The sequence below is a fragment of the Seriola lalandi genome, unplaced genomic scaffold (genome assembly GCF_002814215.2).
Source record: "Seriola lalandi dorsalis isolate HSWRI2012SDOR001 ecotype SW California unplaced genomic scaffold, Sedor1 jcf7180002054885, whole genome shotgun sequence".
Taxonomy (NCBI): Eukaryota; Metazoa; Chordata; class Actinopteri; order Carangiformes; family Carangidae; genus Seriola; species Seriola lalandi.
Genome location: NW_019525437.1, coordinates 3,937,526 through 3,964,351, shown reverse-complemented (window position 1 = coordinate 3,964,351; position 26,826 = coordinate 3,937,526). Strand labels below are relative to the sequence as shown.

Below are 26,826 nucleotides of genomic sequence, written 5' to 3'. Positions count from 1 at the left end.
AGGATCAAATTAACCAGAGTAGCATCTGCTTTTTGCAGAAACAACTTTTCCAGCTTGAATATCTGCTTTTAAATAAATACATACATTATTACTATGCTTTGTCATTTGTCCACAAGGAAATCTCCTATTATGGGCATAGGGATGTCCAAAATGCACACATATAACAATTGTACAACAATGTATGCACAGTTTACAAAACCTAGATGCATCACTGACTGAAAGATTTCTAAATTACCTAAAGAAACACAAATCACTAAAACCTGATTTGGAATGTTAAATAAATTTCAAGCAATTTGGCCCAACTGGAAAATGACTATATAGCTATTTACACAACAGTATCCTTGTGTATGATCATTGATATACATAGATACTACAACAAAACTGAGTTTGGCAGCTATCCACTCCTTATAGTGACATAAAAACGTCTACAGAGATGAATAAGAAAATAGATGTATAAAAAGGTCATTATAAATATTCATAGAATAAATATTCTTATAAAGTACTTAGGCTAAGTGTTATATCTTTAATGAGTGCTGTTTTATACTGTAACAGAATAAAGGTCCCCTTCAAGTTGTGGTTATAAATATCAGCATGAAACTGACCATGAATAAGAAAAGTCATGAATCATTATGAGTAAAAGGTTACTTTTTATTGTGAGATAATGAGAAAGTTACAAAACTGGAAGCACTAAATTGCAAGGAACCAATGGTTAATGAGTGATAATGAGCTAATGTATACAACCCAACCGTTCATCCCTCCCCGTACAATGTAGGCACACAGGGTATTATGGTGTCAAATACGTGTAAATATACCACCCTTATAGTTTACAAAGGAAGAAGGAAGCGCTGCATGGCTCCAGCTGATCCGACAGGTGCTCTTTAGTGAAGCAGGTTTTTTATACCGCCTTTATGTTACCAATACAAAGCTTAAAAAGAAATTACATTTTATGAAGATTCTAAAAAATATATTTGAAATATGTGTATGCAAAAGTTTGGCCATCATTTTTAAGCTCATTTTACGGTCACCAACAATTATATTAACATACGCTTAATTTTCAATCCAAATACCTTAAGATGGCATCCATTAATACTATAGTCAATTTTCACAAAACATGTCTTGGTAGTGTTCATTCTCATGATCAATTCAAGTAGTATTTTAAAAGCATAGCAACCCCAAAGCTAAAACCTAAAAGTCTGCAAAAGGTTTAGGAATTTAAAATGTTAAACCTTGAATTTTCTCCTCATACACAAAACACTTTTTTTCTTTAACACGGTTGAACATTGAATATGTTGAAATGTTCAAACAAAATCTGATTAATTTGCAAGAAAAGAGCATGCATGCACAGGACCTGATAAGTGCATAGCACAAGCTAGTATGAAGCTAGTTGAAGCTAGTATGACTGTAGCGAGTACTTAATATGCCAGGGGAGCCTAGGTCCACACTGCTTCTGCGGGAGCTTCGTCGTGAGCCACTCCTAGAGCCTGTGGTGGATCCTGGGGTAGAGGAGACATTGTATGGACTGCTAATCCCTCTGGAAGACATAGACGATGCCTGTAGCATCTTCACCCCGGTGCTTTCCTCCACCAGGCAGTTATCCAGAGCATGCTTGTAAGAGATCTTAAGCTTGCTCTTGGGGCAGGTCAGATTCTTTGTGTGGTGTTTTATGTCCTGGGGTGATCTCCCATCCAACCAGCCCAGGTTCAAAGCATCTTCTATTGATCTTCTACAGCCCAATTCGGGGTCATGAAGCCCACCTGTTACATACTGGAACTCCATGAACCTCTGTCCTGCCTCATATGGCAGCCACATTTCCTTCATGGCCTCAGCAACAGACATCTTCTTCCTGGTTTTTACATCCTCAAAGCCAACATAGGCTTTCTGTGCAGGCTTCAACTTAGAGGCCATGTCATCATTTATTATGCCAAGGCGAGAGGCCTCTTGGATGCCAAGCCGACGGCCATTTGTGGGATTGACGATCCCTCCAGTGCAGGCTTGGGCCTCCAGAAGTCTCTGGGCAGTGATGGAATCCACCAGACCACGATTTAGAGCCTCTGTGATGGATATTTTCTCCAGAGTCTCTGTGTCAAAGATGGCACCCACCGGTTCCTGTTCAACCACTGTGTCAACAGGAGAGGCCATAGTGACGGACATGCTGGATAAGTGCTGATAAGAGTCAGGTGAGTCTTGAGAACCACTGCTGAATGTGCCTGCTTGCTTTGTGACAGTGGTGGTTCTTCTTGTTGTCATCTTGGCAAGAGTAGGTGATAAGGGTCTTGACATGACAGATGATGATGATGATGATGATGATGTTGTCATTAAAGATGTAGCTGAGGCTGCTGATGGCCTTGATGATGACGATGATGATGATGACGATGATGATGTTGTCATTAAAGATGTAGCTGAGGCTGCTGATGGCCTTGATGATGATGATGACGACGATGATGATACTGATAATGATCCATGATGTCTTGTCTTTTTAGTGATGATATCTGCAAATTCATTCAGGCTGATAGCTTGTGAGCGGTACCGATCTAGATCCGACTGATCAATTAATCGCTTTTCAAGCAGTTCAGTGATGTCATACTGTCTTCCAGTCATCTTGTCATTGATAAGAAACTGAGTGGAACCATCTGGAGCTGTGATGGTGATCTCTTCCCACTCACACTCCTGCTGGGACAGCTCCAGGTACGTTTCGTGGTCAATGTATCCTTTGTCGTATGCTTCACGCACCGTCATCTCTTTGTTAATTTCTGGGACAACAATTAGCACCCTCCTCTTTCTCAGAGTCGACTCTGACTTTGACTTGTCAATGATGGGCAAAAGGATTAGGCCAGTCTTCTTATCTGTCGTACAGCGTTTCTTGAGCTCCTGATATGTTAGGTTTTCCTCTGTGTTGGGGTCAAAGAAACCTTTCGTTTCAACACCCTGACTGGTCAGGATCCTGTTCATTTTTTCATCAAAGTAACCTCTCTTGTAGGCGACATTGATGTCAATACGATGGCTGTGTTCAGGATCAATGATGCCACCGCTGGCAATTTGGGCCTCTAGGAGACGGATGCCATGACCCCTCTCCACCAGACCTCTCTCTATGGCCTGAAAGAGGGAGATTGTCTTGTCTGTACCAGGCAGTGTGTAACCAGTCACAGCCCTCTCTGCTGCGAGCAGGTTGTCCTTTAACTCTGGCCCAAACAGTTTTCTATTATAGGCATCACTAACACTCAAATACACCTTGTTGACAGGATCCAATATAAAACCTGAAGCAGCCTGGGCCTCAAGCAGCTCCAGAGTGGTGTCTGGTTGCAACAGTCCCTCTTTCATGGCCTGATAGATGGTCATCACCTTCTCGTTGGCCTCATCATAAACTCCTGCAATACAGGTGGAACCTCTCAGGTAGGGGCGCAGTCGATCTTCTATGTCCTGTTTCGTCAGTCTACCATTGCTCAGCTGGTCCATATCATGCCGTTCCAGAAGGTTTGCATCCACCAGATCTATGACTGACACCTGGTCCCTGATCCCCTGGACAGTTAATGGCTTTTTAGGTTCAGGGAGAAGCAGAAGACCTGTGCTTGGATCATTTTTGCATTTTTTTTTCAGAGACACATAGGTAGTTGCTTGTTGGGTGTCTGGGTCCAGATAGCACTCAGGAGATTTATTCAGGGCCCGGCATAGTTCTTCATCGATGAGACCCCGATTCATAGCAATGTCTCTGGGTAGAAATACACTGAGGACAGGGTCCAAAATCCCCCCTACAGACTCTTGAGCCTGAAGTATACGTAAAGTTGTGTCCCTGTCAATCAATCCCCTCTTCATGGCCTGGCCTGCTGATAGAAGCTTGGCAGAACTTGGGTCTCTGTAACCTACAGCTGCGGCCTCAGCTGCAAACAGCTTTGATTCATCTTCTTTATCCACCACTCCTCTGGCACATGCTTCTTGTACTGTCAGTTTCTGATTAGTTCTGGGGTCAATGATGTGTCCTGTAGCTGCCTGAGCATCAAGCAGCATGTCAGCGCAGTTAGAAGGCATAATCTTCTGTTTCTTTGCCTCTGTGAAGGACATTTTCTTTGAAGGTCCAGCTGCAACACCAGCAATTGACCCGGTCCCCTTCAGAAAGACTTTCTTATCAACAGACACATCTGCGACAGTTTTCTCACCCTTCATTAGTTGCTTGAATGTTGCTTTGTCCAGGACCCCAACGTCAAGCAGCTGCTGTGCTGTGACAGGTTTCCGAACACCATCGAAGACAAGTTTGGAGGCGTCTGTCTTCTCAGAGACAGGAAGAAGCAGGAGGCCTGTGTGTAGCTCGACCTTACATCTCCTCTTCAATGACATATAAGTTGCACCCTCCTCACTTTCTGGGTCCATGTAGAGCTCAGGCTTCTTATTCAAAGCACGATATATATCATCATCAATTAGATCACGCTCAATGGCTGTGTCTTTGGGGAGGAACACACTGAGTGCGGGATCTAGAATTCCCCCCACAGACTCCTGTGCTTGTAGCAGACGCAGTGTTGTGTTCTTGTCAATCAGTCCTTTCTTCATGGCCTGAAATGCTGAAAGAGGTTTGTTTGTGCGAGGACTATTATATCCTACAGCTGCAGCTTCTGCTGCAAGCAACCTCTCTCTGTCCTGTGCATCAATTACGCCTTGTTGATATGCCTCATCAACTGTCAACTTCTGATTGGTTTTTGGGTCAATGATGTGGCCTGTGGCAGCCTGAGCGTCCAGCAGCAGGTCAATGCTATCTGTTGGCAGGAGATTCTCTTTTTTGGCTTCGGTGAAAGACTGTTTAAGCAGGAGTCCAGTCATGGACCCAGGACCTTTTGGACCTTCAATTACCACTCCAGCAATTGGGCCTGTCCCTTTTAGACTGACTTTTTTGTCGGCAGACACTTCAGGGACAGTTTTATGTCCCTTTGCAAGCTGGCTGAATGTTGGTTTGTCCAATACACCACAATCAAGCAACTGGTCGGCTGTGACTGGTTTGCGGACTCCTTCAAAAATCACAGAGGAGGCATCCAAGGGTGGGGGCTCTCTAAGTTTCTTCAGCTCAGTCTCCATGGTTTGTCTGACACTGGTCATCTCTCGCAGTTCTTTCTGGATGGCCGACAGCCTACCTTTATACATCTCCTCGAGCTCCCTGAGTTCCCTCATCAGTCTATCTATCTCACTCTTCAAATTGTTCTTTTCCCTCTCCAGACTCTCCTTGTCTGTGTCATATTGCCTAATCAGGCTCTGCTGGCTCTCATGTTGGTCCTTCCAGTAACTCACATCCCTCTTCAACCTCTCAATTTCCTCCTGGAGACGTTGTTTGTTGCGAAGCTCAGAATCTAGGGACAGTTTAATGCGACTGAGTTCCTCCTCAACCGTTTGGAGGCGATTTTTGTCTTTTCCTGACAATTGCAATTTCAGCAACAGAGCATCTCTATCCTCTACAATCTCACTGTACTGGGACTGAGTGGATTTCATCGTGGCTGTTATCTGCAGGAAGACAAAGGGGAAAAAGCAGACAGAGAAAAGGTCAACTCAGAAACACATTGATAAATTTACATTGTACCAAAAACTGTTTTTGCATTTTACATAATCAATGACACTAGAGGTGGACAGCACACAGATTTTTTCTAACTGCATTTGCATTCATTTAAACTGTGAAACGATGACATGGTGTTAAATGTAAAACTACCAAATAACTCAAATTTAATGATGTTCAAAACATATAAATAGTCTGTGTGCACGGTGCCAAATTATCATTTGCGTTGTTAAGCTAGCACTGTATTATGAAAACTGACTGGGAAGTAATAGTATATAAGCAATGACATTACAGTCATCACTTTTTAAAGAAAATTAAAAATTATCCAAATTCTTTTTATTGTGAAATCAACCTTCTGCAATCCTGCAGAGAAACAAAATATATTGACTCGTTTAAAGCAACAAAATAAGCAGACCAACTACTTTAACTATGACTTTGTTCAGTCTACATTCTGCAAATCTGCAAACAGCACAAATAGATAGACGGGAGCCAGGATTGATTGACTGGTCTCAAACTGTAAGAGGATGTGCCTCAAATAGTTTTAGATATTCTGGATATTTTAGGTTTATATTAGTGCTATTTTTTACAAATTTGCACAATGTGTCCATTAACACCATTAAGATGCAACAACAACATTGAAACTGTAGTAGACCAGAGGATCGGCGGTAGTGATGTCACTGACAATGTTGATCATTCTGGGAAAAAGAAGAAAAGGCAAAAAAGCATGCAGCCATTTTAGCTCAGCGTTGGTACGGAGGGACACAGAGGGTTGAGGGTTTGCATGCAAGTGATTCACATGCAAGTTTATTCAAACACATACAGCTGCATGTGTTCAAATCAGAGTTACCAAGGGAGAGACATCTACAGGGCATCTACAGGCGTTCTAGTATGCAAGCAAGAGTTTGGTTACAGAAAGTGAGAGCTACTGGATCATTCCAATTTGGAAAGCCGAGAACAGTCCAGGATTAAGTGCCAAACTGCCATGTACCTCGGTGACCTGCTTTTGTATTCTCTCAGTCTCCAGCTTGAGTTTCTCCCTCTCAGAGGAGAGCTCTGACACCAGGTTGCGGTACTCTACATTGCTGCGCTCAGTGGCCTGTAGCTGCAGCTGCAGGGCCGTTATCTGGGAGGAGAGCTCATCGTCGCTTCCCTGTTTGGATCTCAAGAGTTCCTCTTTATCGTGTCTTGCCGTCCTTAGCTCCTCTTCCAGCCTCAGCCTCTCTTTGGTCTGGGTTTCTATCATCTCCTTCAGCCTTTGAAGCTCAGTGGAGTTCTCATTCAGTGCTTTACTCTTCTCCTCGATAGTTATGTAAAGACTCTCATTCCTGAAGTTGGCCTCTTTGACGCGGGCCTGCTCCTGGAGTAGTTGTTTCTGCAAAGCCTTCAGCTCTGTGCTCAGCTGTGTCGTGTTTTCTGAAGAGGTCTTATTTTGTCTCAAGCTTCTCTCCAGCTCCTCCTGCAACCTTAGTCGCTCTTCTTCGCCTCTCTTTCCTGATGTGTTGGTTTGCTCTAGGCTCTGGCGAAGCGAAGCGATGGTGCTTGTGTACTCTGTCATGGTCTTGGTGGACTTTTCCAGCTCTGTTTCTAACTGCCGTCTTCTAGCCACTTCCTCTTGGCTAGCCTTCCTCAGATTCTCCACCTGGCTCTCCAGCCCGTCTCTCACGGTCTGGACGTCCTTGATGCGTACCTGTAACCTGCTCAAGTTTTGTTCTACCCTGCTTCGCTCCCTGCTCTCCCTCTCCAGCTCCACACGTATCTTCTGAAGCTCCTCCTCGCACTGTCTCAGCTGGGTCGCAGCCATTGATGAATTAGTTAGCTTCACCTGCAGCTGGGCCACAGTCTGTTCCAGCACACCCTGACCTTCCTCTGTGGTTTTTCTCCTGCGGGTTTCCTCCTCTAGACTATGTGTGACGTAGGCCAGCTGCTCACTCTTCTCCTGCAGCTCGTTCATGGCCTCAGCCAGCTCTTCTCTATACTTACTGCTCTCCTGGTCTCTCTGCCTCATCAGCACCTCCACCTGACTTTCCAGCTCTCTCCTCCTGCGCCCTTCCTCTGTGATGACAGCACGCTGACTGTGAGCCTCCTCCTCTGTCCTCTTTTTTTGTTCCTCAGTCTGGCTGATAGACACCCTGAGCCTTCTGAGCTCCTCCTCCAGATTCCTCCGCTCTGCCTCCATCCTGTCATACTGCAGCTGGAGCTCAGTTGTATCCTCCTCCCTCTGTGCCGCCAGCCTCTGGACGTCTGTGCGACTGATGTGGATCTGGGATTCGTAGCTCAGCTTTAAGTTACTGATCTCCTCACTGCATTGGCTCCTTACCTTTGATATCTCCTTCTGCAGCTCCTTCACCCTCGCTGTTGCATCATCCAGCTGCCGCCGCAGCAGTTCCAGCTCGTGATCCTTAGTGGCCACACTCTTCTCATACTCCACCTTGGACCAGCTGACTGTCTCCAGCTCCTTCTGCCTCTTCCTCAGCACAGACTCATACTCCTCCTGCTGCTGAGTGTAGCGCTCCTCTGCCAGCCTCTTCTTTCTCTTTTCCTCCTCAAGCAGGTAGGTGAGTCGTGTCACCTGATCGTTGAGGTCTGTCAGCTGGCTCTGAGTGGTGTCCAGGCTTTCCTTGGTGGCATTGCACTGCATCGCCGTGGTGCGCTCCACCTCTTCAATCGACAGCATCTTTTCCTGGCACGTGGTCACCTGCAGCTGGTAGCTGGCGAGTTCGTCTTCCAGGGATCTGTTCTTGGCGTCGCGATCTTGGATTTTCTCCCTCAGCTGGCGAAGTTCCTCTTCCAACACCTCGTTCCTGGTGTTACAAATCTGGAAGCAAGACAAAGCAAAGACGAATGCAGAGGTATTAATTATATTTTGATGTAGTTATGTAATGAAAACACAACACTTCACCGAATTGTATTTAAGTAATTGGTTGGAATGGATTTAACTTCGTCATGAAATCACCCATCATCCAAAGATTAGCCTATCCATGGTTTCTTTAAACCTGCATCATTGATTTTTTTGGCCACAACAGGCTGTAAACACAACAGTGACATATTATCACCTCAGCGACACCAAGTTGATATACTGTTACCAAACATTTTCTGACTTACACACCAACCAACAATGTTCCAATCAGCTGGAGTTAAGTCCGGTTTTCACTTTCCTTTTAGCTCCGTTTTGGTCTCAATCGAGTTCTGAGGAAAAATATCTTTTGCTGCTTAATTTTCCAACATGTTTCATCATCTAGTCTCAAACTTTGATAGTCTGCCATTTAGTTTTGGAAACAAGAACTGGTAAAAATTTTTCATTACGAGCAATTAAAATATTTTTCCGTTGATAATATAACAACAGTCATTAGTGCAGCTTTCAAGTTTTTTGAAAGGTTGAATTTCCAACACTGACAGATGTGACGGTAACACAACACTTCACTTAAAGCAGGGGTGTCCAAACTTTTTTGAACAGGGGCCAGATTTGATCATGTGAAAATACCTGGGGGCCATGCTGTGTGAAAAGCCACTGCTGGGAGGCTAAGCTAGCTCTAAGATGTTTCACTTTTTTTTTTTTTTTTTTTTTTTTACCAGCGACAGTCTCCTGGCAAATGAGAGAAACAGTGAAAAAGTATTCAACTTTCCACTGCTCCTGAAAGCAGCAGCCCTCACCGGTGAGCTTCTTTGCTGTGGCCAAGACTGCTACCTAGTAGCAAATGTTTGTTGCCTGTTTACGGTCTCTTTATTCCAACAGCATTGTAGACATGTCTACCAACTGTAGGATCGTGCTGCCATGGTGAGGTGAACGGGAAAAACGCAAAGTGAAAAAATGCTAAAATGTCAAAACCAAACATAAAAAGAAAAAATTTTTAAATATTCACTAAGGTACAGCACAACCACAAATGTTATTAAAGGAAGAAGAACAGTACCTTGAGCTCCTCCATTTTTATGAGCAACTCTCCCAGGAATTTGTAGTAGTCACCAGACAGGGTAAGCAACTCCATGTAACGGGTCTGTAGCTGTATAGCCTGGAACACAGACACTCAAGGATTAATTCATGTATCATCTCAGTGAATTTCACAGATACATACCTCCAGAAAACATTTTTTTTCTGTTACAGGTGGGTCACAACAAGCAGCTTGAGTGCAGCTACCTCCTGATGAAGATCCACTGATGGGGAGTTCAGCATTGTCCTCTTGACGGGGATGTTGAACAAAGTCTCTAACCCAGATGTGTATGAGGCGAGGTCTGTTTCATAGTCCTGTAAAGAAACAGTCATAAAAGTAGGAAAATACAATGAAATATATACACATATATATACAGTATATATATATACAGTATATATATATATATAGTTTATATAGGCTTCCTTACCTTGATGGAGTTCACACAGGCCACATTGTCCTTAAGCACACTCTCTACTGTCTCCCTCTTTGCTTTGATTTCTGCATTCAGTTCCTTGAAAAAACAACAATATAAAGCTGTCAGATGTCTGATGACATAACAGACATGGATACAGACAGTAAGCAAGTGAATGAAGCAGAAGACCTTCTGGGTGTTAATGTGGTCCCTTAGTGCCTGGACGCTCTCAATCTTGGTGGCCTGCAAGACGTCCTGTCTTTTCCGTGTTGCATCGATCCATTCAGAAAGGGAGGAGCTGGTTTGCTTGTAGTGTTGCAGCTGAGGCAGATACAGCTGCAGATCCTGGAGCCTGGACAGGAAATGAACAGGGGGAAATTCAAAAGAGAACAGCATAACATCAGCGTGTTTATCAAGAGACACTTTTACAACAGTTCCCATTTGGGAAATATACAGAGGAAGGCTGAGAGAGTGATTTCCCTTTTACACAAATCTCTGATCCGATGCAGGTTGAATCTATAAAATGTCTGTCTCAACATCCGAAGGCTCAAGTTGCCATTTAAAAATAATTTGTTTAGCTTTATCAACAGTTATTTATTTTTCAGATGATTGTCTTATCAATGAATTTACAATGTTTCAGCAATAGCTGTGTCCAGTTCATGTTGGTGTTACAGTCAGTTACCTGGACACATGCATAGTTCTTGGTATAAAATGGGTATGAGGGAGTGAGAGAGAGAGAGAGAGAGAGAGAGAGAGACATACCTGACATCAATCTGTCCCAGGATCCGTCTCCAGCGGTCTGACAGCAGCCCCACCTGCTCTGTGTGTTTTGACAGCATGATGGGACACCTGTGGAAGGCTCCGCCCACGTGGCTGCTGCAGTGGCTCACTTTGGCAAACTCTGCCTCCATGGAGGCCAGAGCATCCTTTTTCTGTTCCAGCTCTGCTTTAACACTCTACACATCAACAACACAGGAAACAACAGTCAGAAGTGACATAAAAGAATCATAGGATATACTAGACACAACAAGAGAAAGGAACTCCCCAGCCTCCTCACATTTTTTCTAAGTCAACCTGATGGGTGACCACTGAGCCATGCACAAATATGCACTGGTATTCTGTCTGAGCTGCAGCTTGCCAGCTACAAAGCTCAGTGGCAAAGCAGAAATGGCTAGAGGAGGGAAGTTTTCTTTGAACCAATTCTCTACAATAGATAATAACTCCAATATATTTGCTACAGATTGATGAAATTTGTGTATGAAAATGCAACATGTCTTATAAAATACCTCCAGGGTCAATATATAATCCTCCACTTCACTGGGTGACAGAGAAGTGGTCTCCTTCTCTGTCAGTCTCGCTTCATGAACTTTCACTATGTCCTCAGCTTGTGCCACACTCTCCAGCATGTCCCTTAGAGCCTGCAGCCTGAGAAAGATGAAGAGATGTTTGATAGGTGTAGAAAGTCATTACAGAAAGATTGAGGTAAATTTATCTTCTAGATGATGTGGGTGAGCTGTAAGTATGAGCATCTCCCTGGTAATTTGTGGGTGTAAATCAGGGGTACTTTACAAACAACAAAACTTGAATCATTAAAGTCTGCTGGAAAAGACAACTTTGATCTAAGGTGTTAAAACTGCAGTGCTCCTATAATTACAGCACGACCTTTATACATTTTGTAACTAATCTTCTGTTAGTTTATTTAAATTTTTTTTCATAAATAACGATCTGCCTGTATCTAAGCTTTACTGTCTGTTTAAACTCCTAAAATCACTGGTCAACTCACAACTATAGCCTCCCCTGGAGGGTAATAATGGTATTACCAAGCTTGATGAAAAGCAACACTGTGCTGCACTCTGTGAATCCGCCCCAGTCTTTAAATATTGTTGATTACACTTTGTTCGATGAACATCATTCCCTAGATTTGATTGATCTGTTGACAGCTGGTTTAACTTATATCTTTGTAGAGCTAAGTGTTTCTTCCATAGGTTTGCAGTCCAGCCCCTAAAACAGTGTTAAATGTGTCACACTGTGATCAATACTGGGTCCCTTGCTTTACTTTAGACACACAAAATAAATACAAAAAATATTTCCCAACACCTGCTCAGCACTGTTGTGTGTATCTTTATGCAGATGATATCATGTTGTACGTCTTCAGCTCTGCTGCAAACCAGGCCCTCTGCTGGTTACAGTGTGTCTCATTAGAAAGTTGTTCCTAACTGTTGCTCTCATACATTCCCAAAATGGTCATCTAATATACATCTTGCTCATAAACTTCTATTCTAATACAAGAGAAATTGATATTTGTGTGAACTTATTGTTTCAGTTGTTTTAAATTACTTGATCTCAAGATGTCTAAAACTTACTAAGCCTGAGTTTGTGTGCTGTACCTCTGTAAGGAAGATGAAGAGCTGCTATCCAGACTGCTCAGTCTTTGGTCGATGACTTCAATCTCATTGCGGAGGAAATTGGCTTTATCTGCATCATTCATGCCCTCCAGCTCCTTAAGGATACTCTCCTTCAGACTCAAGTAGTCCTTACGCATCAATTCAACGTCACGCTGCACCGTCTAAAAGAGAACATACACACAAATACAGTTACTGTAATGAATATGGTGAATAGGACGTGTTTTCAATGTTCCCTGCTTGTATTTCGAATTTGAGTTTGTATGTCTACCTGTAACTCTGTGATCCTGAGGCCACAGTTGTGCACCTCATCTTCTCCGAGGCAGATGAGGCAGACGTGCTGACTGAGCAAGCTCTCAGCGCTCTCCAGCCTCAGTCTGAGCGCGTACAGCTCCGATAGGCTGCGAGACGTCACTTTTTTCTTCCCCTGATCCGTCTTGGTCCCTTTCACTTCCTTCTTCTTCACCTCCGTTTTCCTCTCCGCCTGTTTTCTCAGCTCCGCTAGCCGTCGTTCTTCCTCGAGCCTCATGGCCTCTGCGTCGGCAACAGTTTGCTGTTCCTGCTGCTGTATTATAATAATCTGCTGTTGTTGCTGCTGTTCCATTTGCTTCAGATGTGCAACTGAGGGAAGACACAAGATACGTTTTTAGAACTGGTAAAGGAAAACACAGGTGGGGGCATGAAGAGACTTTGAACAGACTGTTGGTTTCAGATGCTACAAAAATTGTCAAAAAATGGGGCATTTTCTAACCAAATATTTCATCACTCTTCTGATGCTACTCCACATACAGTTTATTTATTACACAGTATTCTGTAATACTAACTGTAAGCAGGCAGCTGCACCACCAGCTGGTCATAGTGGGTCTGGGCCCCGTTGTATTGGTTCTCAATGCTTCTCTTGTCATCATCAGCAAACATCTGGGAGTTTTGGCAGACCAGCTTGAACTCCTCGTAGTGAGTCTCCAGGTTCTTGATAAGCTGGCGATACTCTTCAGGACGCATCTTGGACAGCTGAAAACACACACACAAACATTATGTTTGACTTAGGTCTAAAACAATATTAGAAATTAGATAATTCCTGAAGAATTTTTGAATGTGCCTGCTGCTTGGTGCGTACCCATCACTTAAAACTGAGATTTTGTGAAAACCGTAAAAGCTATCAAAATACTGATTTAAGCCATAAAAGTCTTGTGATCTGTTTAAAGTTTCAACCATGTTTCTACGTAGAAGTATGAAAAAGCAGTAGGGCTCCAAGAAAGGGTGGGTTTGGTCATTTTTATGACATCCCTCCATTCATTTTGAAAGGGACATTTTTCTTAGATTTTGGCCATTTACATTGCCATGGTTACTTCAACTGCTAAGAAAATTCATAGCATACCATTCCCGATTGAGCTGCACATTATGATATATAATTTGTCTGGGTTTTCTCAAAGCTGCAGGACAAGATACGTACCAAAATCTTTATGGAAGAGAAAGTATGATGGATTACAATATATGCCATCTGCACTTACAGTACAGCAGGCACATAACTACCTTGTTTCACCATAAGTAAAAGCACAACTATAATAATAATAATAATAATAATATGTATGTATCGCTTTGGAAAAGGTTCAGTTAATTTTTAATTTTGCATTTTAGGTGGTATAGTATATATTGGCTTGTAATTTGAGTGGTGCAATTATGCTGTAATACTGGTGTAATAGTTTAAGGCTGGACGTTCCCGGACATAGTCATAGTGTCTCTTGGAAGCCGTCTGTATTTGTCTTGAATGTTGCACTGTGGCTGATTTGAGCAGCTTCAACTCTAAGGGTTTTGTTACCAGTTCAGCCGCTTTTGTTTATAATTATTAAGACTTGCTGAGGTAAGTGAGTGTGTTGCCCTGAAGGTGAGATGATGCTGAACTGTCCTGAGAAATAACAGTGTAGAGCTGGTTTAGACTGGATTGTGTTTATGTCCAGGGGGCATGATGACCTGAAACCTGAGTCCCTCACTGCTTTGTTTTATGTAGGTCTGATTTTCTTACCTCAGTGGATTCTCATATTGCGTGAATACTTTCATCTAAGATAACAGGGACTGAGAGTTTGTTCATGGCTCACCATGGAGATGGTGAGGGAGTTGATGTGGCTGATGTCCAGGAGACAGTACTGCCAGGCGATGAGACTCTTCACGTTGATGTAGAGCTGACTCCAGATGGACAGGATGGACTCATAGTACTGCTCGTTCCTTCAAATGAAATTAAAAACCTTTACTCACCGCAAAAAGATTTTCTTATCAGCCAAGGACTGAGTGCGCATGAGTTTCAAGAATGAACAACACTTACTTGTTTGCGAGGCTGACACTGAGCGGGTTGGGTGGCGGTATGATCAGACACACAGACGGCACCAACATATCGAGTCCTCCTGGGCCAGTGACCTCCCACTTACTGCGCTGACTGTTGTCCTTCAGGATGGCCTCATTGTCCTTGCAGATCACTTTCTGTAAAGTAGAAACATGCAGAGTTGCATCTGGCACTACACGACTGGTCTCAGATACTTTTGAGGAATTTAAAATATCTTGATCTGACAGGATTACGTTTCCCTGCAGACTTAACCCTCGTGGCTTCCAACATGGACATTATGAAACTCACCTGGTCTTGTTTGAAGTCACACAGAGCCTTGACGATGACAGGGCTGCTGCTCTTCTCCTCTGGGTTTCTGGGTTTCAGTCTCACGATGCTCTTTGACTTGCTGACCAGATGTTGAACCTGCCTCTTGTTTTCCATAATCTTCTCCTTCTCTCTCTGGAGACACATTTAAAAAAAAACAGGTCAGTTTGATCAGTTAGTTTACAGATCAGTAATATTATCAAACTATAGCTGTAGTTCATTAAAACAGAAAAAAAGAAACAATACAAGGAATAATCCAATAAAAATAAAATATATAAAAATATGAATGAAGAAGTCTGAAACTGGACAAAACAGCTTCACAGTCCCCTTTATCTTCATATAGTTGTCCTAAAAATCCTCAAAATATTCTGAGTCAACTGTAATCATCTTTGAATAATCTATTAGATATGTATAACAAGTTTTCCAGTATTAGAGTCTCTTTGTAAATGAATGCAGTCATGCAGAATCAGCTCTTACAATTCCTGCTTGTTAGAGACCAAAGCTGTGTGTGACCTCTCTTCCAGCCATGACTAACGGCTCATTCTACACCAAACACAATAAAAAATAACCAATTATGTTTCTTTTTCTACGCTAAAGGTCTAAGGTCAGACAGGTGTGAAGGTCCCTGATTTCAATACTATGTCACTATGTCACAGTCTTTTCTAAAGCCCAGCTGATCTGTCCTCGTACCTCCAGACCCTTGAGGAGCTCCAGGAGGTTGTCCAGAGAAGTGTTCTTGTCACAGGTGAACTTCTTACGAACGCCCTCATGTTCCTTCTGCAGAGTGCTGAACGTTTCATTGGCCTCTTTGAAGAACTATTAAAAAAGACAACGCATAGAAAAATATATAGATTATTCAGTATTTACTACTTTTTTTGTACAGTGTAATATATCAAGTACAATGTGTCCTTTTTAATTTGCATGCATTCATCCGGAGTAGCACTCCTAATTTCATTGCATTTTCATTGCAGTGACAATAAAGGCTTTCTGTTCTATTCTGTTCATTTGCATCGGTGATGGAGCCAAAGCTCTTCCTCTCTGTGTGGTTCTCCAAAAGAGAACTCACTACCTCCTGAGAAAATCCTGCAGCTGCGTCCAGCAGTGTTTACAAGTCTCAGTTTTAAGGACTAGAAACTAGCAAGGACTAGCAAAAGAGATGCATTTTAAAACTAAAGTGTAGTATTGTGGATGTCGCTTACGTTGTGAAGCCAAATACTGAGGGGTTTTACCAGATGTGTATAAGAGACAGGTTCTTGTCACAGGTGAACTTCTTACGAACGCCCTCATGTTCCTTCTGCAGAGTGCTGAACGTTTCATTGGCCTCTTTGAAGAACTATTAAAAAAGACAACGCATAGAAAAATATATAGATTATTCAGTATTTACTACTGGGTTTTTCCCACAGTGTTTTATACCAGAGCCCTCCTCTCCTCCTCTGAAATTAAGATCGACTCTAACTTGACTAACTTTCATGAAATATAATAAGAACTTTGAGGGAAACAAGCAGGTGATATATCACACAAAACAAAAAAAACCCCATACATTTAATGAGTGGGGCTACTGTTAGACAACCATATTGTAAATTAATTCATCACAAGGTGACAGTGACTGATTGATCACATCATGAGTTCCTTTTCCATCAATTAGCACCACAGTGTGTAGAATTCTAATGTGAAGGTTAGCAGCATCTAGTGCGTTCTGCTAAAGTGTCTGTTTGACACCAACACTACAGGGACACAAAAAACTGAAAAAATGAAATACAATTATACAAAAACAGAGAAGCTTTTCTTCCTTTATTTGATAGTTGTGGTTATGTGAGATAAGAACATTTATTTTTGATATAAAGCATCAATTTGATGTTAGTTTAAAGTTAGATATAGACCCACTGGACCCATTTAATGTCAGCATGTTGAAATGAAATGCAATGGAAGGTGCAATAACTCCTGTGGACTGTGCAATCTGAAGACTGGCTCTTTTTATTTATTGTTTTGTTTTCTTTATACTAGGTTGTTTTTTTTGTACAGTGTAATATATCAAGTACAATGTGTCCTTTTTAATTTGCATGCATTCATCCGGAGTAGCACTCCTAATTTCATTGCATTTTCATTGCAGTGACAATAAAGGCTTTCTGTTCTATTCTGTTCATTTGCATCGGTGATGGAGCCAAAGCTCTTCCTCTCTGTGTGGTTCTCCAAAAGAGAACTCACTACCTCCTGAGAAAATCCTGCAGCTGCGTCCAGCAGTGTTTACAAGTCTCAGTTTTAAGGACTAGAAACTAGCAAGGACTAGCAAAAGAGATGCATTTTAAAACTAAAGTGTAGTATTGTGGATGTCGCTTACGTTGTGAAGCCAAATACTGAGGGGTTTTACCATAATGCAGAAAACAATACTGTGGTAAATACTGATCCGTGAAAGTGAATCAACACAGAAAAGTTATGGGCCGTGAAACCAAAACAACGCTTCACGGAGCTGAGGTCCCTTGGTAATTATCTCTGATGTTTGTCACTACGATTAACACCCTTTACATTACACATATAACTATAATAACTATAACTAACTGCAATAACTAACTATAATAACTGCATCTGTTGTTAACCAAAAAATATCAACCAGAGCAGCTTTAAGTCGTGTGTTTTGTCATGTTACCTGGTTGTAAGCTGCGTTTTCCTTCAGATGAATATCGATGCATTTTGTAATCTGAAGGAGCCAACTCCACTGAGTCTGCAGGGTGTCTTGATAAGCCTGGAAAAAAGAAAACGGAAATTATATAAAAGAACATTGCTCCTACTTATATTATAAATGCATGTAATCACAGTGTATTGTTTTCTCCATTGATCAACATGAGCTCAGTCCATACCTCGATCTTGTCTGAGGCCGGGTGGTCGTTCTTCAGGAGTGTATCCACTTTGGCTTTCAGTTTGTTCAGGTCCTTCTCTTTGTCCTCCAGGGCACTCATCAGCTTCTGTTGTGTAAGAAGAGGTTTAGCAATCATGGGGATGCAGCTGGAGGAGCACTCTGCGGCTTCGCTCTGATTGGATGACTGACTGCAGCTGCCAAAATCTAATCTAGCACAGATGATTGCTCATTTATGAGATGCAGATTATCTTCATAAAAAGGCATTAGTGCCATTTAGGCTCAAAGGATTTTTCCAAGAATGTTAATTGACTTAAATAAAAAAAATTTAAATTAGAACATGGACCTAATTCCCAGTCATCTTGTGTTGTGTGTGTTTTACTAACCGAGTAGCTCTCCTGCTTCTTAGGGATGTACTGCTCAATGTTCTTGTCTCCCCAGTCGAACACCAGCTCCTCCTCCTCCCTGTCGTTCACCCACATGATCTCTTTAGATATTTCCTGAATGATCTCTTTGAGGTCATGCAGCTGCTGAGTCCGACCAAATGACATTTGCTGGAAAAGAAATCAAGTTTAAATACAATGCCGACAGTTTACCTGAAACTACAGAGCAGGTAGTGATGAGTGTTTATTTCCCTTCACCTGCAGACTGTCCCATTCCTGCTCCAGAGCGTGAAGGTTTCCTTTGTCTCCTTTCTTAATCTGTGGGAAGTGAATCGTACTGATCTTAACATGTTATCTTAAAAATACAGTGCCGCTATGAAACAAAAATTCCTTATTCCTTAATTTATCACCCTTAAAAATATAACAATCTAAGTCAAGGTGAATTTGTATGGCAGTCAGAGATCCTTAAGTTTTTTATAGATGCTTCTTAAAACACATTTTAATTTTTAAAAACAAAAAGTAGAATTTAAAGGCTGCATAACTTTCCCATTAATTTAAATATGTTAATATATGAATATAATTATCAATTTAAGGTTTTAATGTTAAGTGAGAAAACATGTCACAAACTAAACCCCTAATTTCAAAAGCCCTTAAGTAATGAATTAAGCAGATTTCCACATCAGTTTGTGGCTGCAGCCATTTTACACTAATGTTACTAATGTTTTCTTTACTTTAATATTTTAAATTAGTTAAAATATTAAACACTGGTTCCATTCTGTGGTCTAGCTTCGTTGTTTTTTATAATCAACATATTTTATGAAATCTTGCAGTAATTCCCTCATTCAAAGAGGTGAAGTTTTTGTTAATTTGTGACCAGATTTAAATGAAATTAAATCCAGAACCTTGAGCCTGGACTTTGGAGAGAGTTGTGTTAAAGTGAGATGATACAACAACTTATTACTGTCTCCAAGGTAATCATGTTTAATTTATGCTTAGTTTATTTTTATGTACATTATGTCCTGTTGACAGATTTCAGTGAAATTTGAAAGAACACTTGATTAGTTTTTGGTGCAGATCTGACATATTTTCATAGGATTGCTGACACATACGTCTCATGATTGTCTGTCTATGTGCATTTAGATGCAGAAGAAGATCCAGGTGCAGACCACTAACTATGTGATTAACACGTTCTAAAGCATCATTAACTTATTCAAAGGATTGCACAGCCTTACAGAAGTGCAGCATGTGTTGTCAACTAGTCATTTCTAGTTGTCTAATAGAAAAAATGCATTTGAATCAAATTATAACAAATGAGAGCATGGAAAGGATTAAAGGGATCTGCTTGTTACAGCAACAAAACCTTCATTTTTCCATCAAAGCAGTGATGATAATGTGAACACTGCTGTGGCCCATTGTGTCTGCTGTGAGCTGACTGAACCCACCAGGTCGTCCTTGGCTCGGTCCATCTCCAGGCTCCTCTGGATGGAGCTGTGAAACTTCTGGTGGCTGTGTAACTGCTGCTCAATGGCTGCAGGATCGTCCCCCCAGGAAGCAGTTTCAATCAGACGCTGAAACACACAAAAACAAATAACACAAACATGTTTTACATCAGCACACAGGAAAGACACACTGAACAAATTGGTGCAGATAAAAATTGGCAGTTTTCTGCCTGATATGGACTAAAAACACCAGCAGGTGGAGGCAGAGAAACAGGAAGTCTTTTCTTTATGAATTACTTTAGGACAAACGTGAATCTACCAATTTGGTCAATTTGGGACAATTTGGTTTTAAGTATTACAAGAAATCAAAACCTTTTAAATTCAATTGCCCTGCAGTGCTGCCTAAGATATGTCTCCTTTTTTGGTCAGTTTTTTTTTATAAATGTATTATTGGTGTCTGTAACAACGCAGAGCAGAGGAATGCTTTCATGTCTACACAGTACTCTGATTTAATGAGATCTGTCAGTTCACTGACACACCACTGAAAATCCAGCTGTAGGGTATGAATGAACCCTCTCACACATCGAGCTACTTCACATCATCCTTTCTGTGACATCCACATTTTCACTTTTTGATGCCAACAGAAAAAGAGACTGATTTAATCTATTAAAAATATCGTAAAATGTAAAAAAGCACACACACACACACCGACGGATACTCTGGAGGCTAGTTTAATGTCTCACTAGGAAAAGAAGGTTGTCACGAGACCACAACATTGTTCAGATATTTGAGACTAAAATTAAGATACCAAACACTTTGTTTAAAGGAATGTCCAGTTGAAATGTTCAAGAAATGGTTGTTCCACCACCAAAGAATCAAAACCTAGAATTAACAATTGCCTTTTCAGATGTTTTAATGTGTTGTTTCATATATGTAGGGTCTTTAACCAAGTTCAAGATTTAAGGCCTTGAATTTAAAATGTATTTTATAAAACCACAGTGTGGAAATGTTGCAAGTTTGAGTCCTGAGTTCAGTTTTTTACTTAGTAAAAGTACAAAAGCATTAGCATCAAAATATACTTCAAGTACCAAAGTTAAAAGTACTTGTTAAGCAGAATGGTCCCTGTCAGAATAATGTATATCATATTATTGGATTATAAATAAAAATGCATTAACGTCTACCTTATTTTACTTTGCATTACTTCTAATGTGTGTTTGTGCGTGCGTGCGTGCATGTGTGTGTGTTGTGTGTATATGTCTATGCACGCACCTTTTGCTGTGCAATCCAGGCGAGAGCATCTTGAAAGTTCCTTCCAGGCTCCTCCCAGCCTCCAGAGCTCCCTCTGGTACTCCTCCTCCTCTGCATGGTGCCTGAGATGGCCATGTGGACCCCCCTCAGCTGGTCTTTAAAAATCTCCACACTACATGTTGAGAAGAAAGACAGGACAATTGGCAATTTTCACTTGTACGTACTGTATATAATTTCAGTGACAGATAGAGAGGAGTGAGGGGAAGGTTTCCCTACTTCCTGACTACGCTGTCGTTCGGCTGTCCCACTTGTTTCAGGTCCATTGCGCAGATCTTCAGCTGCTCGATCGTCTCTTTGGCCATCATCATGTAGCGCTCTGCGTCGCCGGGAGCACCACCCTGCAAGACATAAACACGACATGTAAAGTGCTGCACAGGAAGATTGTTATAATGAAATGAACCAAAGTCCTTTAGTAACTTTAATAACTTGATTATGGTAAAGAAAAGTCAAACCTTGTTTCTTTTTCTCTTTCTTTGTTTGCTTTTATTCTTTTGGTTGAGACAGGTTGTGTGGTTTGTTGATTAAGATTAAGTATTTTTAACTAACACATGCGGATTTCTAATTCTCAGAGCCTCAATGAATAGATTGAAGATAAAGAGCTGCACATAAGGGAGAAAAGCAATGTAAGCATCTGGTTTTCTCAAGGAATATTTCTATGTTTAAATATGCAATATATATATATATATATATATATATATATATAAATGTTTTCGAGTTTCATAATTTGACAAAGAAACCAACTGTCCTGCACAATCGTGAGAAGGTAAGATGATTATTGTGGCAGTATGCAGCATTTCTGGTTCCTAGTTTCTGTTTTATTATTCATTAAAATTTCATGGTGTGCAAAAACTTTGTTGACATTTTTTCCTGTTGAGTCCAGAGAGGAAGGTCAGTTATCTTTGCTTCCTTTAGCAAATGCAACATTTTTACTTTACACTGAATTAGTCGTAAAATGTTAAAGGTCACCGGAGAGAAACTGAATTGAATAGAGAGATAAAGAAAATGCTTTAACTATCAGCCTGGTTTCTGTTTGGTGTTAAATCCTCACTCATCCAGCAACTCAATTTACAACCAAGCAACATTTCTGTCATTCTTTCTGCATCTTTTTTGCCAACAGAGGAGAAGCTGCTGCAACACCATCCTTTTCCTTCTTCTTGTGGAATAAAAACCTCATTGATGAGCTGTGGCCCTGACAGGTTTTTACTTGCACCACAGAAGGAAAAGAGGCAATAAGTAACAGCACCAGAAAATAAATCATGACTCACAGTCTGTAGGGCGTATTCAGCTTTCTTCAGGTACTCCTGGCACTGGGCCTGCAGGGCCATGGCCCTCTGGTGGATGCCACTGAGACCGGAGCCACTGCAGGGGACAGCAGATTAAACTCATCACCCATGAGATCATCGCTATAAAAAATCTTCAGTTGATTTATTTGTATCAAAGACATCACCAATGTAATATCACAATTTAGACCAGTTGTTCTCAATGTTACCATCGGACGCTTAAAGTGGCTTCTTTTTTATCTGTGACCAGTTTCTCCACAGACTAATTAACTAACAACTGAGATCTGTTGGCTATGATGTAACTAGTAACATCACTAAAGGAGCATTTGGACATTTTTACTATTATGCTACTAAATAAATACTAAAACAGCTTACCAGTCATTAATATGGCACTGCATTCTGCAGCTGGTTTATGTTCATTTGTGGCATGGTGTACATGTGGGCCCATATACACTGGGAATAGTTAATGCATGACACAATAATATAAACTTCCTCATCAAATACAGTATAACCCGTACTGGTACTGGTCCAGACTTACTTCCTTTCCTTTGACCTTCCTCACAGTATGAGGATGACAACATACACTCATATCAGCTGATATATTGGCCCAGTCCATTAATCCAGCTCTAGTAGGTACTAGGTAACTGAAGGGATTTTTCTTTTAAAAACTCAGCAACAACAACTCCACTGCCTCTCTATTTTCTTTTTTCAAATTTAGTGAATAATTCTCACTTTTGGAGAGTGAGAATTATTTGGAAATGTGCAGCCATTTTGTAAAATTTGAGATACTCTGGGAAAATGAGGATATTTTTGGAACATAAGGTCATTTTAATAAGGTGGGAACATTTAGGAAATTTAGGGCATTCTGGAAAAGTTAGGACAAGTCTGGAAAGTGATAACATTTTTGAAAGGTGAAACATTTAGGAAGGATATTTTGGAAAGTAGGACATTGCAGAAAGGGGTATCATTTGTTTGTGAAGACCAATCCAAAGGCAATCGTGGAAAACGAGGACATATCTAAACAGTGAGAACATTTTGCAAATAAAGAACAAAAGTGAAGAATCGAAACCTATCTTTTACTCTTCCTCTGTATTTACTTTCTTTCCTGCATCAACATGATTCAACTTAAAGGAGAAATAAAAGTCTTCATGTCAAACAACCTGAGATCACATCTCTCTGCCCTTTCTGTAACTACCACAGTGACATATTTCATCTGTGTGGAAGGTCCCTTGCATTAAGAGTGAGTGTTAAGCTGTTGCAGCAGAGGGAACTTCACAGTTCACCGTGAGCTATAAATCAAAGTGAGTGTTTCTGTGCAGGGAGGGAAGCTGCTGTGCAGAGAAGACCCTGATTTATGATCTTTTTTAAATCTGCAAAGCACAGTATATATAACTCATGATTAAGACATTAATTACAGTGCAGCCTTGTTTCATTGTGACTTTGTATTATCACTCATGTAGTTTAAGGGTAAGGTAATGTGGTAACTCCTTACACAAACAAATTATGAGTGCACACTTGTCCAATCCTCTGTAAACTCAGTCAAACTGATGTAAATGTGCTGCTACTGCAGACATCAGTGCTGTGAAATTTGCAGAAGAAAAACATTTCCCTGTAATTATGTTGATCATGCACTTGTTTGGTATATCAAGCGTTAATGCTGCAAATGCAAGAGATTTTTTTTTTTTTTGGCTTAGGGGCATTTGTGTCTACCCGGGGTCTGCAGGGCCAAAATGAACACCAGGATCAAACTGGCTTCCCTCATAAATATTTTATACCAATCAGCTGTTTAGACTGACATGAATCCGCCCTGCAGTGAGAGCAACAAGAAAACACAGAGAGGGGCAACAGGTGGCAGCGAGGAACGCACAAACAAAACTAACCAAAAAATTCATTTATACCTGATTCCGCCTCCCATGCTGCCCGACATTCCGCCCGACATCCCGCCTGACATTCCGCCTGACATCCCGCCTGACATTCCGCCTGACATTCCGCCTTTTGAGGACTTTGTATAAGTGACGGTTTTGTATCCCTCCATGTACGGGTCGTATCCATTCCCACCTCCATGTACTACCTCGCTCCGTGCGTACTGGAAGCCCCCTCCGGCGGTCAAGTCGCTCTTGGACCCGACCCTGCGGCTCATGCTGAGGGCCTGCTGAGACCCGTAGTAACTCATGCTGAAGTCTAGCAAGCGGCAGCAGAAGCGACTGTGTGGAAACTACCGGGGGAAAGTCAGACGGCTCTCTCCACCTGTACGACCCGGTGCTTCGGGCCCTCCGGTGCAGACTGCAACGAACGACAAAGGGAGGATCGGTTTTGGAGGCTGGTGACCACACCTCTCTGTCTCTCCCAAACCTGCTGAGCCAAAAAACCACTCCCCACTCTCCCCTCCAAGCTCAGTTGCAGCCAAAGTGTGTGTAAAATATTGCATTTCTATCTTTGTGGGGACTATAATCATTTTCAGATCAGTGAGAACAGTTTTCAAAAGCGACAAATATTTGGTAAAGTCAGGACATTTTGGAAGTTTAGTCAAAATGAAATTTTGATTGTGAGGGCTATTTAGAAAAAGGAGGAAACTTAGAATCCTAGAATTCTGACATTTTTAGAGAATTAGAATTATTTGGAAAAGTTAGGATATTTCTGGAGGTAAGATATTTTGTAAAAGTTAAGACAGTCTGGAAAGTGAGGACGTTTTTGAAAGGTGTAAAATATATGTATTGATGATTCAAAATATAAATGAATAAATAAAGACTATATGCAACATGTATACACCACAAAATGCACAAAGATAACTTAATGAAAATACATGTAATGTTTAGATTATAAAACATTTTTCCTTCAAACATCTTATAACTTGAAAACGTTTTAAAATAAAATGTGCATGCACAAATGTATTGCTGTTTCTTTTTAGATGTTTTGATGTCTTGTAACACAATTTAACATCTGCAATGTAAAGCAAGATTCTCATCTGACAGCCGATGACAGCTGTGAAGGAGCTTCAAGGCAAACAGCTAGAAGGGAAGGTGACACATCCACCTGCAGTAGAATTTCAGTTGGAAACAACCACCAAGATGCATCTCAGTTATCTCCTCCTTAGGTTTTTTCAAAACTTCAACCTTTCCCTACACACCCTTATCATCCACTGACCTTTTTGTCTCTTCAACAGCGAACACAAACACACACACACACACACACACACACACACACACACACACACACACACACACACACACACACACACACACACTACTTAAACACTCGCCTGCAGCCAATGGGTGGGACTCACAGGAAAAACAAGTTTGACGACTGTCTGAATGGCACTAACTATGGTAGAATTTTATTATTACTTTCTGAGGTGATTGAAAATCACACAGTTAGAAGACTGTCACACATTATCAATGGAAAAAGATAAACTCATGCAAACAGATTCATGCTTTATTCAGACATGTCTCTATTACTTGTTTAATATTTTTATTTTGTGCCACCTTTGCCTAGTGTTTGCTCGTGAGGAACGTTGGGTCTCTGTAAATAATATCATACAGAGTTTGGTCTAAACCTGCTGTTTATGAAAAATGCCTGAAGTCATTTCTGTGATGATTTTGCTATATAAATTAAATTGACTTGGCTTGACCTATTGTTATAAAGCGATTACTGTGCGCAAAGTCACTTTTTCACATGTGACGTATCATCCTTAAATAATGGCCTCATATGAATATTCTAACTTTGAGAAAGCACACAGCGGAGTGTGAGCATTAATACACTTCCACCCCTGCATTCATTGATGCTCCATCCACACATCCGGTCTCATTCTGTGTGTTTTGTTACTTTCACAGGTGCAAGTCCTTCATTAGACTGTTCAATTTCTTTAAGCACCCGGAGTTTCAGCAGATCATTGTTTGATCTACAGTCTGTGTCTATCTGCCGGTGATGTGACCTTCTTACACAGGCTGAAATATCTCAAAAACTATTGGATGCATTGCTGAGAAATTTTGTACATACATTCATGTTCCCTTCAGGATGAACTGTAACAACTTTGGTTATCCTCTGATATTTCATCATCAGGTCAAAATTGTAATTTGTTCAGTATTTTGGTTTATGACCAAATACCGAAATAAAATAATGACAATCCCATAATTTCAGATACCCTTTGTGTTTAGTGATAACTAGCAAATCTACCATGCTAACATGCTACACTAAGAACCTGTTCAAACCTGACATTAAAATGTGTCTTTGCATCAAAATCCATGTGTCTCGAGTGACCACTTGTGAATGGATCTCACTTCCTCGCTCTGTATGCAAATACACACGGATGCATTGTTGTTTTTAATCAGTCCAACTATGACAGACGGGTCTGTTGTGTTTGTGTGTATGTGAGGTTTTATCCATTTAAAATAGTAAAATATTTTTGGTTCATTATGAAACTGTGGTGGGACTAATCAGTAGAGTAGGCGATCCTTCAATGTGGTCTTGGACACATCTGTGTTCACACTGCTAAAAGAATGTGGCCACATGTGGTCCACACAACCTCAGAATGTGGTCTGAGTGATCGGATCTCAAATGCCTCCTCAATGCGTCTTGGGTGCGTTCACACCTGAACTTAGAGCTGTCCACTTTAGATTGGATCATCCAAGACGGATGTTAAAACCAGGTCTGAACA

The 26,826-nt window shown here is 41.1% G+C and overlaps 1 protein-coding gene across 1 annotated transcript; it reads right to left on the bottom strand.

Annotated features, from left to right (window-relative positions):
• Positions 1–627: 627 nt before the first annotated feature.
• Positions 628–24,447, bottom strand: dspb (desmoplakin b). Its single transcript, XM_023428883.2, has 24 exons — positions 24,071–24,447; positions 22,158–22,251; positions 21,109–21,230; positions 20,854–21,004; positions 19,588–19,713; positions 18,404–18,463; positions 18,149–18,316; positions 17,767–17,871; positions 17,556–17,651; positions 15,602–15,727; positions 14,894–15,046; positions 14,588–14,742; positions 14,364–14,490; positions 13,092–13,278; positions 12,539–12,888; positions 12,253–12,431; positions 11,152–11,290; positions 10,628–10,821; positions 10,055–10,217; positions 9,881–9,964; positions 9,660–9,767; positions 9,436–9,534; positions 6,516–8,342; positions 628–5,478 (listed from the first exon to the last, which is right to left on the bottom strand). Exons 1-24 carry the CDS (start codon positions 24,343–24,345, stop codon positions 1,381–1,383), a joined length of 9,186 nt encoding a protein of 3,061 aa, XP_023284651.1. The 5' UTR covers positions 24,346–24,447; the 3' UTR covers positions 628–1,380.
• Positions 24,448–26,826: the final 2,379 nt, after the last annotated feature.